At 46.6% G+C, this 12639-nt stretch overlaps 1 protein-coding gene across 4 annotated transcripts in view; it reads left to right on the top strand.

Moving 5' to 3' along the window:
* Positions 1–499: 499 nt before the first annotated feature.
* Trim2 (tripartite motif containing 2) overlaps positions 500–12639 on the top strand; it is a 159554-nt gene continuing 147414 nt past the window's right edge. Inside the window, exon 1 of one of the 4 annotated variants that reach the window (XM_052731849.1) lies at positions 500–728. Coding sequence is in view for 1 of the 4 variants with exons in the window: in XM_052731846.1 (XP_052587806.1) it covers positions 916–921 (6 nt within the window). In the remaining 3 variants the exon portion in view is untranslated. Of the gene's footprint in view, positions 729–795; positions 922–1252; positions 1380–12639 lie in introns of those variants that run through there. The other 3 variants (XM_052731846.1, XM_052731850.1, XM_052731852.1) reach the window with 3 other exon arrangements.

The raw sequence follows: 12639 nt of genomic DNA, 5'->3' as shown, positions 1-12639 counted from the left end.
GTTAACTACTACCTCCACGAGGGATTCCCTCTGTTTCCAACATACTTAGGGGCTTTTACTTTTTCCAGCCTGGGGCCAGTTCATGCTGGGAAATCCCTTTTAAGCATCTTAAACAGAACGAAAGAAATACACTTTTAAAAAAAAAAACCTATGGAGTTTGTTATACAGCCAAGTGTAAACTTGCTTGGTAAAGAGGGGTGGAGCGACAGTCCCCAGTCTGTGACACCCAGGCTCTTGAGGCTCAGCCTGCATCCCCCTAATATCGCTGTTTTCTTATCCCTGCCCTCCCAACCAGTCCCTAGCACAGCCCTGAATCCGTATTTAAAGCAGCATCCATTGACATTATTCCTGGCACACCCAGAGCTGGGTCGCTGTTGTCAGGGCAACAGCGTGTCTGCAGGGAGCACCAGCTCTCCAGGGTTTCCAAGGCAACCACTCCGCAGAGTGGAAGCAGGTGCGGCGCCTAGAGTAGAGCCCTGGGGCGGAGCCAGCTGGGGTGAGGACCCTTGGGGGATCGAGAGGTGTGGCCGCTAGGCTGTGGTGTGCTCTGATCGGCCTTGCACTTGCTCTAAAACATTACTTTCGGTGGAATATTCGGCTTTGATGGTGCACCTGCAAAACCGAACCGCTGATTCCCCTCGGCTTGGTGTACCCAGCTTGTCTCCAGGAGCCGCTTGCGCTTTGGAAATGGTCCAAGTGGATGAACTGCAGCGGAACATCCCCACACAGTAAGGTCCTGTTGAACAGGGTCTAGGAGCAGACGAGGGAATTGATGTGCGCCACTAAAACGTGAGGCGTAGTTGCATGGGCTTGTTGCGCATCGCCTAAGTGCCCAGGACGTCCGTCCCACCAAGGCCCCGGAGTCAAGTAGGAAACCCGGCTGGAGGAAGCCGCGTAAGGTCCTTTCCATTTGAGATGCAGGTTAGCTCACCTGCCCAGTACTCGCCTCTGGTTTGGTTTTATTCGCCCTGTTTCCTGAAAGAAACGCTGCCAAGTGAACAGGCAGGAAGCGAGGTTTCTGGAGGGTTCTTTGACATTTCACCTTGGCGTGGTGGGTCCCTGTGCGGTCTTTCCTAGGGCTGAGACTGGGAGACTGCGGTGCAAGGCGCCAACTTGGTCCCCGCGCCTGTCATCTGCGGCTCCTCGGGGGGGCGGGGGTGGGGGGGGTGGGGGGAGGGGCGGGCTGTCTGACACAGTTATTAAACCCGGCAGCTGCGTTGGCGGCACCGGGGAGCATTTTGGGGGAGCTCGCGGAAAATAAGGGGCTGCCAGCTGGCCGTCTGCTCGTCCCTTCTCGCTGCCTGAAAGGGTGGCCCGCAGAGCTTCCTCGTGGTTCGATTGGGGACTAGAGTTCGGGCACTTTGGCAAACACTTGAAACGTGAGTATAGGCCACCTCGGCGGTGGCAGGCGACGGGCTCGGAATGCTTCCGGCTTGGCGACGGGAAGCCTGCGAAGGCGACAGGACCGGCTGCGGTGGGAGGGTGGATGAATGGGGGGGGGGGAACGACACACTCGCGACGCACGTCGCCACGCCTCGTCTGGAGGTGGCGCGAGCTGGCCGCAGCCCTGACAGCAGGGACTTGAGCTCCGGGTTGGCAGCACATCGCGCGTGAGGACCGCTCCTATGTGTGGACCCAACACAAAAGGAACTTGGGTCTAGGCAGCCGAGGTGCAAAGTCCTGGCTAGCCACTTGGGAAATTTCGCAGGAAGCCTTACACTGTAGGGTTGGCTCACAGCAATGAGACATAGCTTACGCTGTCACATCCGTGGGGACCTTGGTGCACTGTGCAGGGAGTCCCCGAGGCCACCTAGCTGGGCGACATGCTCACTGACTGCCCCTGGGTCTGGGTCCCCGTAGGATTTCAGAGTAGTGAGACTTCAGGCCTCTGTCAGGCTCCAAGCTGGCTTCTTCTCTTCCCTGCACATGGTGTTTGTTCCACGGGGCAGGCTTTTTTTTTTTTTTTTTTGGAAAGACCCCAATTTCCTCCTTTCTCCTCAAACTATGAATATTGTAAAGGGTGTGATAGGTTTTGTTTGATGTTGCCATTGCTTGTTAGAAGAAATCTTGGCATTCGATTTGTTTTTTATATTTAATTTGGGCAAGATTTTCAACTTTACAGACCTGGCAACATGCAAGGAAGGCCTCTCTGTGGTCTCTGAATGTCTTGAGGAATCTGGCTTTGCCCGAGGTGTTCTGAAAAGTGATCAACTCAGTCCAGTGGCTCATGAATGCCATGTCCAGAGACTGGGCTGCCCTTGGATGTTCGTCTGGCTCAGAAATCTGCACTCTTGATGGTCCAGTCTCCTGCTGCCTCCTGCGGTCTCTGTGCAAAGCTTGTTTCCCTATGATTTCTTTCTTTCTTTCTTTCTTTCTTTCTTTCTTTCTTTCTTTCTTTCTTTTTCTTTTTCTTTTTTTTGGGGGTGGGTGGGAGTTCGAGACAGGGTTTCTCTGTGTAGCTTTGCATCTTTCCTGGAACTCACTCTGTAGCCCAGGCTGGCCTCGAACTCACAGAGATCTGAGTGCCTCTGCCTCCCAAGTCCTGAGATTAAAGGCCTGCCCCCTGCCCCTCCGGCTCCTATGATTTCTTGAGTTCTGCTTACAGCATCCCGGGTTGTGGGCTATGAAAGACATGGCCTTCCCTAGAAGGTACCACAGATCCAAGACTAGTACAGGTTGGGGGTGCCAGCCATGAACAAGTGCTGGAACTTTCCAGGTTGCATCTCCTCAGGCATAACCGGGACACAGAAAACAACTTTCAGCTCAGCTTAACACATAGGCTAAGGTTTGGGCAGATCTTCCAATTCTGTTTCCCCCTGAGTAGCTTTTGTCAGCCTGACCTTTGAGGGTTGTTTAATAAGAGCAAGCAGGACAGGTGCAAACAGAACGGGGGTGGGGTGGTTAACACTCAGAAAACCAGCAACAAAATACAGCTTGGAAACTCAACTGATTAGAAATTAGTCCACATTTATAAGGAACTAAAACTCTTATGGATGCACATGTGGACCCTCTAATCTTACTCATGGGATTTTGGGCCCTGACTCCAAATCAGAGTTGGTGATTTGGTGCTTGAGTTCGCAGCAAATCTTGATTTTCATCCCATGGTGTGGTTTCAGTTCCTTGTTAATAAAAATCAGATTATGGCCGGGCGGTGGTGGCGCACGCCTTTAATCCCAGCACTTGGGAGGCAGAGGCAGGCGGATCTCTGTGAGTTCGAGGCCAGCCTGGGCTACCAAGTGAGTTCCAGGAAAGGCGCAAAGCTACACAGAGAAACCCTGTCTCGAAAAACCAAAAAAACAAAACAAAACAAAAAAAAAAGTCAGATTATGACTAAGTTAAAGGGTTGTGAAAAACAACGGATGCAGTTCTGAGACGTTAAGTGTGACGTGGATCCAGAAATAAGTCTTTCTGTTAACTTCTGCAGTGGAGTAAAAGGTGCTGTTCCCAGTGTCTCCTGATCTTTAAAGGAAGTGTGGAAAAATGAGTGGGGTATTGAGAATGGGACAACCAAAACAGTGGAACAGAAGACCCCCCAAAACCAAGGCTGTTTTAGGGAGAGAAAGAGAAGTAATTTAGCTACAGCCAAGTGGGGCTAGGGAGAAGGGAGCGAGAAAAACCAGATTTTGATTGTGTCCAGCAAAGAGATTCTAAAATGGTGCTGCTCACTGCCTAGGAGCATCGAGAAGAAAATAAGTTGTCACCCACTTTTCAGGCCCTAGTCATTCTTAACCCTTTCAGGCCTAGCCACTCTTAGCCTTAGCTTCAAACCTTGGACCTTTAAGACTCTTCTAACGCCCAGGTCATTTCCCAGGCTCAGATTTTAACTCACCTGGGCTGAGCCCAGGGATGGATCTGTTCTCAGAGCAATCTGGGTTTAAAAAAAAAAAAAGGAGGGGGGGGGGATTGTGAGATGCTTTTCCAGGCCTCAGATGGCCAGGTCCGTTGCTGCAGGGGCAGACAGGGAGCAGAAGTATGTAGAGAAGCCGTGGCCTGATGGGGTTAACTGTGAGGACAGCAGGAGCCTATTTTCAGGCCAGGCAGCTCTGCGGGAGGGAGCCAGAAGTCTAGCTTTCAATTTGTTAATACGAAACCAGCAGATCTTTAAAGGTTGGCCACTAATTAAAACATCTAAAAGCATGTTGTGCTTGCCAAACAGAACGCCCCTGCTAGAGCAGGCTTACAATCCAGATTGGGCAACCTCACCAGACCTCGCCTTTCCAGAAAAGGGCGCCAGGGGACCGAGGTAGAGTGGGGTGGGCTATCTGCTGCCCCAGGACCTCTAGCTTCACTTCTTGAAGTTTATGCTCTTTCTTTCTTTGAAAGAAGGAATAAGCTTTTTGCCCACCCTTCTTTCCTGGAACTGCAGGTGGAGCATCGGGCACATGCTGGCCTTGTTCTTTGTGAAGGCCCATAGCTTTCTGGCCTGTAGTCTCTGGATTATTGAAATGAAGAAACATCCTCTAGTTTCTCAGAGGTTTCCCTGGCTGTGAATTAAAGGAGGTTGGTCTGCATACCTGACCATACCTGTCTCCTCCCCAAATTCAACCCCACAGAGTTCCCTGGAAGCTTCCTTTGGAGGTGGAAATGGTCAATGGGGACTGGGAAATGAAGGGACAGTATCAACGCGTCATCTGCTCTGTCTGCTGTGCTGGAGAGCGGGCGTATGGGAAGAGGGGTGTGTGTGTGTGTGTGTGTGTGTGTGTGTGTGTGTAAGAAAACACAGGCTGTCTTATGTATGTAAGTAGTACTGACAGGAACATAAGACCTATTTTCAGTTTACATATATCTTCATTTCCCTTCTCTAAGCCACGGAAGCAGTGAAAAGTGTTGTGTCTTCATTAGTAAAGAGGAAGCATCCAGCGTCGCTCTTCACAGGTTGAAACGTCTTTGTTGGGTGCAGAAATAACTCAGGAGACCGACCTACAAGGTTGTCTTGTTTGCATTCCCCCTACCTCGTCCTTGGGCCAGGGCTCTTGTGTTTTGACTTGGTTTTGTGTGGCTTTTGTTTGGGTTGTTTTGACATATATTAACCATACATATTTATGGGGAACAATTTAATGTTGTATACATATTTATCTTGTGTAATGATCCAGTCGGGGTAATTAGCATACTGAAGTTTCAAGCACTAGTAATTTCTCTGTGACAAGACCATTTGAAACCCTCTCTTCTAGTTATTTTAAAACGCAATGCATCTTGTGAACCGCAGCCATCCTGCTGTGCGAACACCAGGATTTACTCCTCTCATCTACATGCAATTTTAGGCCAGTGGCAAAGCTCACCCTGTTCTCATCCCCCTCCTCCCTCAGCCTCTGGGAACCAAGGCCTGCTCTCTACCTCTGTGACATCAGGTCTTTGGTTCCACTTGTGAGTGAGGTCATCTAGTGCTTTTCTTTCTGTGTTTGGCTTGTTTCCTCAATGCAGTGTCTTCCAGGTCCAACGTGCTGTAAATGATAGGGTTCCACATGGCATCTCACTGTACACGTGTAGCGCATTTTCTTCATCCATTCGTTCATTTGTTGACAAGCACTTGGGTTGGTTACATATCTTGGTGACTCTGCAAAGTTTTGTAATGGGCACGGGGGGAAAAGTATTCCTTGGCCAAGTTGATTCCTATTGGTGAAATTATTAAGGCCACTCCACGTAGTTAAAAGGGAGATTTATTTAGTGGCGTAACTTACAAATGAAGGGATAGGTAGGTTGCAGGTTCTGGGAAAGACACAGCACAGTCCGGTGTTCTCTGGAGAACTCTCCTGGGTCTACCTCTAGTGTCCAGGGTCCAGGAAACAAGAGAGAGCGGCGCATCCGGATCTCAGGTCTTCAGGGCCCTCTCTTGGCCCCGCCTTGTAGGCGTGATAGTTACGGAAGCCTCAATAAGGCTTGGAACTTCCAGACCAAAGCTGGAATGGCTACCCACTACAGATTCCATCTCCTTTCACTATCTATGGTGTTAGAACTTCCAGATCACACACAGTTTTGGTTTCAGATTTTGAGGAACGCTGTCCTGTTTCCCACCAACTGTGTCCAAAGGTGCTGGTTTCTCACAGCCTCACCAGTTATGGCTTCTTGACTTTTTGATCACAGACATGTGAGCCCGGGTGAGTTGATATCCTCTTGTAGTTTTGATTTAGATTCTCTGATGATCAAAGCTTGAGCATTTCCCCCCCATTAGTCCTTGGCTATTTCTATGTCTCAGTGACCTAGCTTTAACTGACTTGCCATCTTGGTCATGACTACCATTTTGCTTGCCAAGTGGCCCTGGCACACATTCTAAACCCTTCAAGAAAAACAAAGTCATTTAAAAAGTCAACTAAATGTTTTATGCAATGCCTAGACTAGTTTTTTCTTTTTAAACCAATGTTGGTCATGTTGATAATTTTTGAAGAAAGCCAGCTATATCCAGCTACTCTGTCTAGCTTAGTATAACAGACCCTGCCCCCCCCCCCCCCCCCACACACACACCTCAGGATCCCAGGACCCTTTTCTCTTTTTTTGTAGGCTCACCTTTGTTTGTGAATCCCTAGTAAACTTTACTTTGTACAACTTTGGACAGCTCCTCCCATCCTTTCTCCCACTTCTCATCGTCTTTGCAGCTGGTTCCTTTTTTTTATAATTTTTTTTTTTTAAAAAAATATTTATTTATTATGTATATAGTGTTCTGCCTGCATGTGTCCCTGAAGGCCAGAAGAGGGCACCAGATCTCATTACAGGTGGTTGTGAGCCACCATGTGGTTGCTGGGAATTGAACTTAGGACCTCTAGGAAGAACAGTCAGTGCTCTTAACTGCTTGAGCCATCTCTCCAGCCTCCTGCAGGTGGTTCTTATACCTGAAATGTGTATCTTTTTCTGAGAAGTGATGTGTCTGGTCCAATTTTTTTGGTCCATTTTAAAATCAGATTCTTTGTTTCTTGTTGTGAGATGTTGGAGCTTCCTTATACATTCTGGATTCTAACCCCATGTCAGATGGAGAGTGGTAAATATTGTCCTCTGCAGTTGGTCCCATCACACTATTGATGTCTACAGATGATGTAGAGCCTTTTAGTTTGGTCTGTTTGGACTTTTGTTTTCCATGAGTACTTCTGAGGTTTTATCCAGAAAAATCCTCACCCAAGTCATTCACTTGAAGTGCATCTCTATTTTGTTCTAGTGCCTTACCATTAAGTCTAAAAAGACTCGTGGGTTTTTTGTTGCTATTGTTCAGTGTTGTGAATCAAATCCAGGGCTTGCACACACTAGGCAAGTGTTTATCATTAATTGACACTTTTAGCCCCTTTTAAATCACTTTAAGTTGATTTTTGTAACTTGTACGATATGGGGAGGGGTCAAGTTTCAATCATTCTTCTCCACATAGATCCTGAGTTTTCTCAGCAGCATTGTCTTAGCCACTGTTCTATTGTCGTGAAGAGACCATGACCAAGGCAACTCTTATAAAGACAGTATTTAATTAGGAGCTTTACAGTTTCAGAAGGCTAGTCCATTATTATCATGGTGGGGAGCATGACATCATGCAGGTACATTGCTGGAGAAATAGCTGAGAGATTTGTTTACATCCTGATCTGGAGGAAGCAGGCAGAGAGAAAGACACAGAGAGAGACAGAGAGAGACAGAGAGAGAGACAGAGACAGAGACAGAGACAGAGACAGAGACAGAGACTGGGCCTGGTGTGGACTTTTGAAACCTCAAAGCCCACATCCAATGACACACCTCCTCCAGCCAGGCCACACCTCCTAGTCCATCCCAAATAGTTCTACTCCCTGATGACTAAGCATTCAAACATATGAGGGCCATGTTCATTCAAACCACCACAACCGTGAACTAAAGAGACAGGCCTTTCCGTGGTATGTTGGCACCTTTGGTGCAAGGGCTGCTGGATGTTGGGAGGCAGATGCTGAGGACATGGTTTTGTTGATGGATAGCAGAACATGTGCTTCTCTCTAGCAATTGTCCCCACTGTGGTGCTTAGATGATGATACCTTGAGAGCCATCTGGGGTGACCCTGAGACCTGTCTGAGCAAAATGACAGAGACTCCATGCAATGGGCATGAGCACATGCCACAGTCTGAGACACAGAAGGCAGCCTTGTCCATCAATGAAACCAGAAGTCTTTTAGGCCTTCACATGCCATGGGCAAAGCTACAGTGATGTGACACAGGGGCCATGTTTCCCCCGTCGGTGGCGAAAGCTCCTGACATGTCTGAGTCCCTTCATCTGAGCTCAAAAAATCAAGGCTGACCACCCCGTGATTTCACTGTTGTTGAGACAGGAAGGAGTCCTGAAGCTAGAAGCCTCCCACAGAGAAGGGAAAGAAGTTGGATTCTTTTTGAGGAAACTCTGAAGTCTGTCTCGGAAGGGTAGATTCCACAGCAGCCTTGACACGGAGGTGGCAAAGCCTCAGGCGTGGCCAGGATGCCCTGGCCTGGCATACCCATCCTCTCTTGGTGACTGCATCAAAAAATGCTTGACTCTTTTCCCGGAGCTGTAGATTATCACATTCCACCCTGCCAGCCTCTGCCAACCTGGACCAGTTCCCAAGGATGAGAGGATGTTTGCTGGAGTGCTGACGCTTGTTTGATGTCTGCCAATGCCCACGTCTAACCACCAAGCAGCCTCGGGCTCTACCCGGACTTCCTCTCTCTCTACGCTCTGGTCAAACTTGAGACCATCCTGCAGAGTGTATGTGGGGACCAGCTTTTCCTGACGCCCTGCCTTTCTTCCTGCGACAGCCCAGGCTGCCTTTTAGTTAAGCACCACCGACTGCCCTGCCCCAGGTCCCAGGAAGTCAACTTCTGTCCTCTGGCTTGACAAGTTTCCTGTCGAGAAACTATTTATATAATCACCATGTAATTTTCCTAAAGGTAGTCTGTCCGGTTGCCTTTCTATTCTAGACCATTCCTGTTGCCTCCTAGTGTTTTAACATATTCGATACTGTTCGAAAGGTTTACGTTAGGATGGAAGGAGAAAGAGAGGAAGAAGAGGAGGAGGAAAAAGAGACGAGAAGCTAAGTTATTCTCCTGAACTTACTCATGGTAGTAGCAGAAAAATCATTATGCAACTGTGTATCCATGACTAATATGGGTGAGGCCAATATTATGAGCTATAATTGTTTTTTTAAAATAGTAATCCCATCAGAATGTTATTTCATTAATTATTATCATTAGTAATTACATTATTTTTTGCTGCTCTGGAGATAAAACCCAGGGCCTGGCACATGCTGGGCAAGTGCCACTCAGTTACATTCCAGCACCATTTTTTTTTTCTTTTGGAGACAGGGTTTCCAGTGTAGCCTTGGTTGGCCTGGAGTTTACTACGTAGACCAGGCTGGTCTTGAACTCATAGAGATCTGCTACCTCAGCCTCCCAAGTGCTGAGCTTAAAGACGTGCACTACTATGCCCAGCTCCATTTTATTGTAAAGCAGATTATTCTCATTATTATATAGTGACAAGTTAGAAATGAAATTACCTATTAATATATAATTATATATAATAGTCAACAAGAATACAGAAAAAAAATCTATTAAGGATTAATTACTCTGTTTCTCCCACAAGGATTTTTTTTTTAAAGGAAGCATTTTGCGGTTTTTAAAAATTAACTCTTACCGTCATGTTTAGAAGAAAGATTCATGCACAAAAACGAGACACAGAATAAAACAAGGACTGTGCTAACAAGTACTGCCAGACTACTCGTCAGGTGCCAGGGCAGGTGTTAGCCAGTCCATGCCAAGCCTGGGAAGCAAGGACTGGTACTGCCCACAGTCAGGTGACTGAGTGGTGGTGCTTGGGCTCCAAGGACTTGTCTATGACTGGAGAGGAAGGCAGAGATGGTACACAGCTGTGGAGGGTCAGGAGGCTGAAGGAGCTGGAGTTTAGACTCAGAAAATAGGGAAGAACATAGGTTGGGTCTCTGAGGCGGGTGATGGGGGCTATGGCAGATGGATGGAGAGCAATTTGCTGGAGGCACTGAGCCTCAGTGTCATCCTGAAAATGAAACAGTCACTGCAGGCTGTTTTAAGGGCTAGGACAATTGCTGTAAAGGGTCCATCCAGCGTGGCTCACGCGGCACAGATGACTATATGAGTATTGTCATCAGAGCAAAGACAAGATGAGACGCTGCCAGATTTCACTGCAGAAAACAAAGACTTGGAACTTCCTGTCACAGGGGTGGTGCACCAAGGGCCACCTGTGCTCAGTAGGAAGTGAGGCTTTCTTACATTCAAAGCTCCCTGAATTTGGCAAATTCCTATTAAGACCCTTTGAGTGTCTGCCTGGGTTAATTTCCTCTCCCTTGTCTCTAGAATTCAAATTTTGATACTTCAAAAAAGTTCATTAAAATGCAAAAGCGTTGTAAAAGGTTTTCTTCTGTATAAATAAATGATAAGTATTTGAGGAAATAAGTATGTTCAGCTTGATTTAAGCACTACATACAGTATATCACAGCCTCATGTGGTACCCCATTAATGTGCTCAATTGTGTGTTTTTATGCATTGCTTGTAAAATAGCTTCCATTTATTTTTTAAAATAAACTAGAGCTCTTTCCTTTTAATGTCATCTGTTATAATTGTCTGTTAGCATTCTGCAGCACACCTCCTGTTCTCCACATTCAAAGGAACTTCATGTCTGCCTACACCCCACCTGCCTTTTCCTTCTTTTTGCTAGTGTGCTGGCGTATATTTTGAAGAATGCCATCGCTATTGTAATATAGTTTGAGGACAGAGAAGATAAGTTTAAGTTCTGAGTCTGCACTGCAGACCCAGAACCTGCTAATGGGCTGTTGCTTGCTTGTTAGTTTTTGTGATGTCATAAGGCAGTGGTTCTCAACCTTCCTAATGTTGTAACCCTTTAATATAGTTCCTCATGTTATGGTAACTGCTGTGAGCTACAGAAATATGAAGCAGAAATTCAGCTGACTATGGCAAAGCTAGTACCTGGAAGAGCAGGTCTCTTCCAGAGGATAAAGCCAAGCCTCAAGGAGTCTTGGTGATAATGGCTTTTGAATATATTAGCTGTGTCCTACAATAAATTTCTTGTGTGCTACTGTAGCTTTCCCATTTGATTATTCATGGGGCACAGTTTTCCCTATTGGGATATTTGGATAACATCCCCAGGCTTTTGTTCTCCTGTTTAGCATTAGACCCAGAAGTCTGTCTTTCTGTAATTATCTCCATTAGCAAGTATTCAGCCAGGGTCATCTCCAGACAAAAGCATTTTATCTCAGCTACTTCTCAAACATCCAAGGACAGACTGCAGATAGATAAGCATTCAGACCACCTACTAGCCTCCTGAAATAAGGTAAATATACATGCTGAGACAACCACCAAGGCCAGGCTGGATGTTAGGTACAATGCTTTGTTCTTGTGCAAATTAAGCTTAAACCCTCCTTTCTCCCATAGCCCAAGTCCCCCTTTAACAATTAACTCAGAACAGAAGGGCTTTTACACACCAGGTACATCAAGCTGTGACTTAGGCTGCCTAGCTACAGAGTTCACTTCCCCCGCCTTGCCAGAAAACGGTGCAGCTTGGACAGATTTCGGTGCCAAAGGAAAAAAAAGGCAGTTTTATTTTTGCTCAGTGACTTATAGAATCTTAACATTTTACCTAACCATGTCTAAGAATATAATTTGAGCACATAAATTCCTTTTTTTGGATCTGTTAACTGAATTTAACCCTTAGTTGATTCATTCCCCATGAGTCACTTTCCTTTGGGGTTGCAGTGACAGCTGACAGTTACTGTTCTTTGTGTGGATCTTATCACCTCTCTGTTTGACCCTGAAAGAACTCAAGCTTGGTGACCTTGCCTTGGCCAGAGCATTGCTGATGGCATGGGTGTATAACTGAAAATCTCGGAGAATTAAGACGGGAGGAATTACGATGGGTAGAACTATATGGGAAATTATGAGATGGGATGGAACTAAGAAGGGAGAATTAAGATAGAAATATCAGCCAAGAAAGGAGCTAAGTAGGAGAGCAGAAAAGAAGCTGTGTAGAGAGAGAACTGACTCAGAAGAATAAAGTGGATGGACTAAAGAGTCTCGTGTATGCAGGTTCAATCAAGAATCTCTCAGATTAATTAATTTGCCACTGGTAGCGGCTCTTCTGGAACTCTGGGAAAAGACTAGAGAGGGCTGGGCCCCTCTGTAGCCTTTGTTAGGTGACTCCCCCTCAACCATAAAATTATTTTCTTTGCTACTTTACAACTGTAGTTTTGCTACTTTCAGGAATCATAATGTAAATCTCTGTGTTTTCCTGTAGTCTTAGGTGACCCCTGTGGAAGGTTAAGTCGACCCCTCCACGGGGGTCTCAACCCACAGGTTGAGAACCACTGTCATAAGGGACCCAAGAGCCTTGCGCATGCCGGGAAGCAATCTACCACTGGCGCCATAGCTCTGCTTTTTAAAATGTAACAAATATTTGGGCCTGGGAGATGACTTTTCAGTAAAGGGCTTGGTTTGCAAACTTGAGAACCTAAATTCAATCCCCAGAATTCCAACAAAAAAGCCAAGTATAGTAATGCTTGCTGGTAATCCCAGGAGGAGGAAATGGGAATCCTTGAGACTCACTGACCAGCCAGCCTGGCCTACTTGGCAAACTCCAAGCCAGTAAGAGATGTAGTCTCAAAATAAAAGTGGATGGCATTCCTGAAGATGA

The sequence above is a fragment of the Peromyscus californicus genome, unplaced genomic scaffold, assembly GCF_007827085.1.
Source record: "Peromyscus californicus insignis strain IS unplaced genomic scaffold, ASM782708v3 Scaffold_9__1_contigs__length_137607984, whole genome shotgun sequence".
Classification (NCBI taxonomy): Eukaryota; Metazoa; Chordata; class Mammalia; order Rodentia; family Cricetidae; genus Peromyscus; species Peromyscus californicus.
This window is presented reverse-complemented; position numbering and strand designations above follow the sequence as displayed.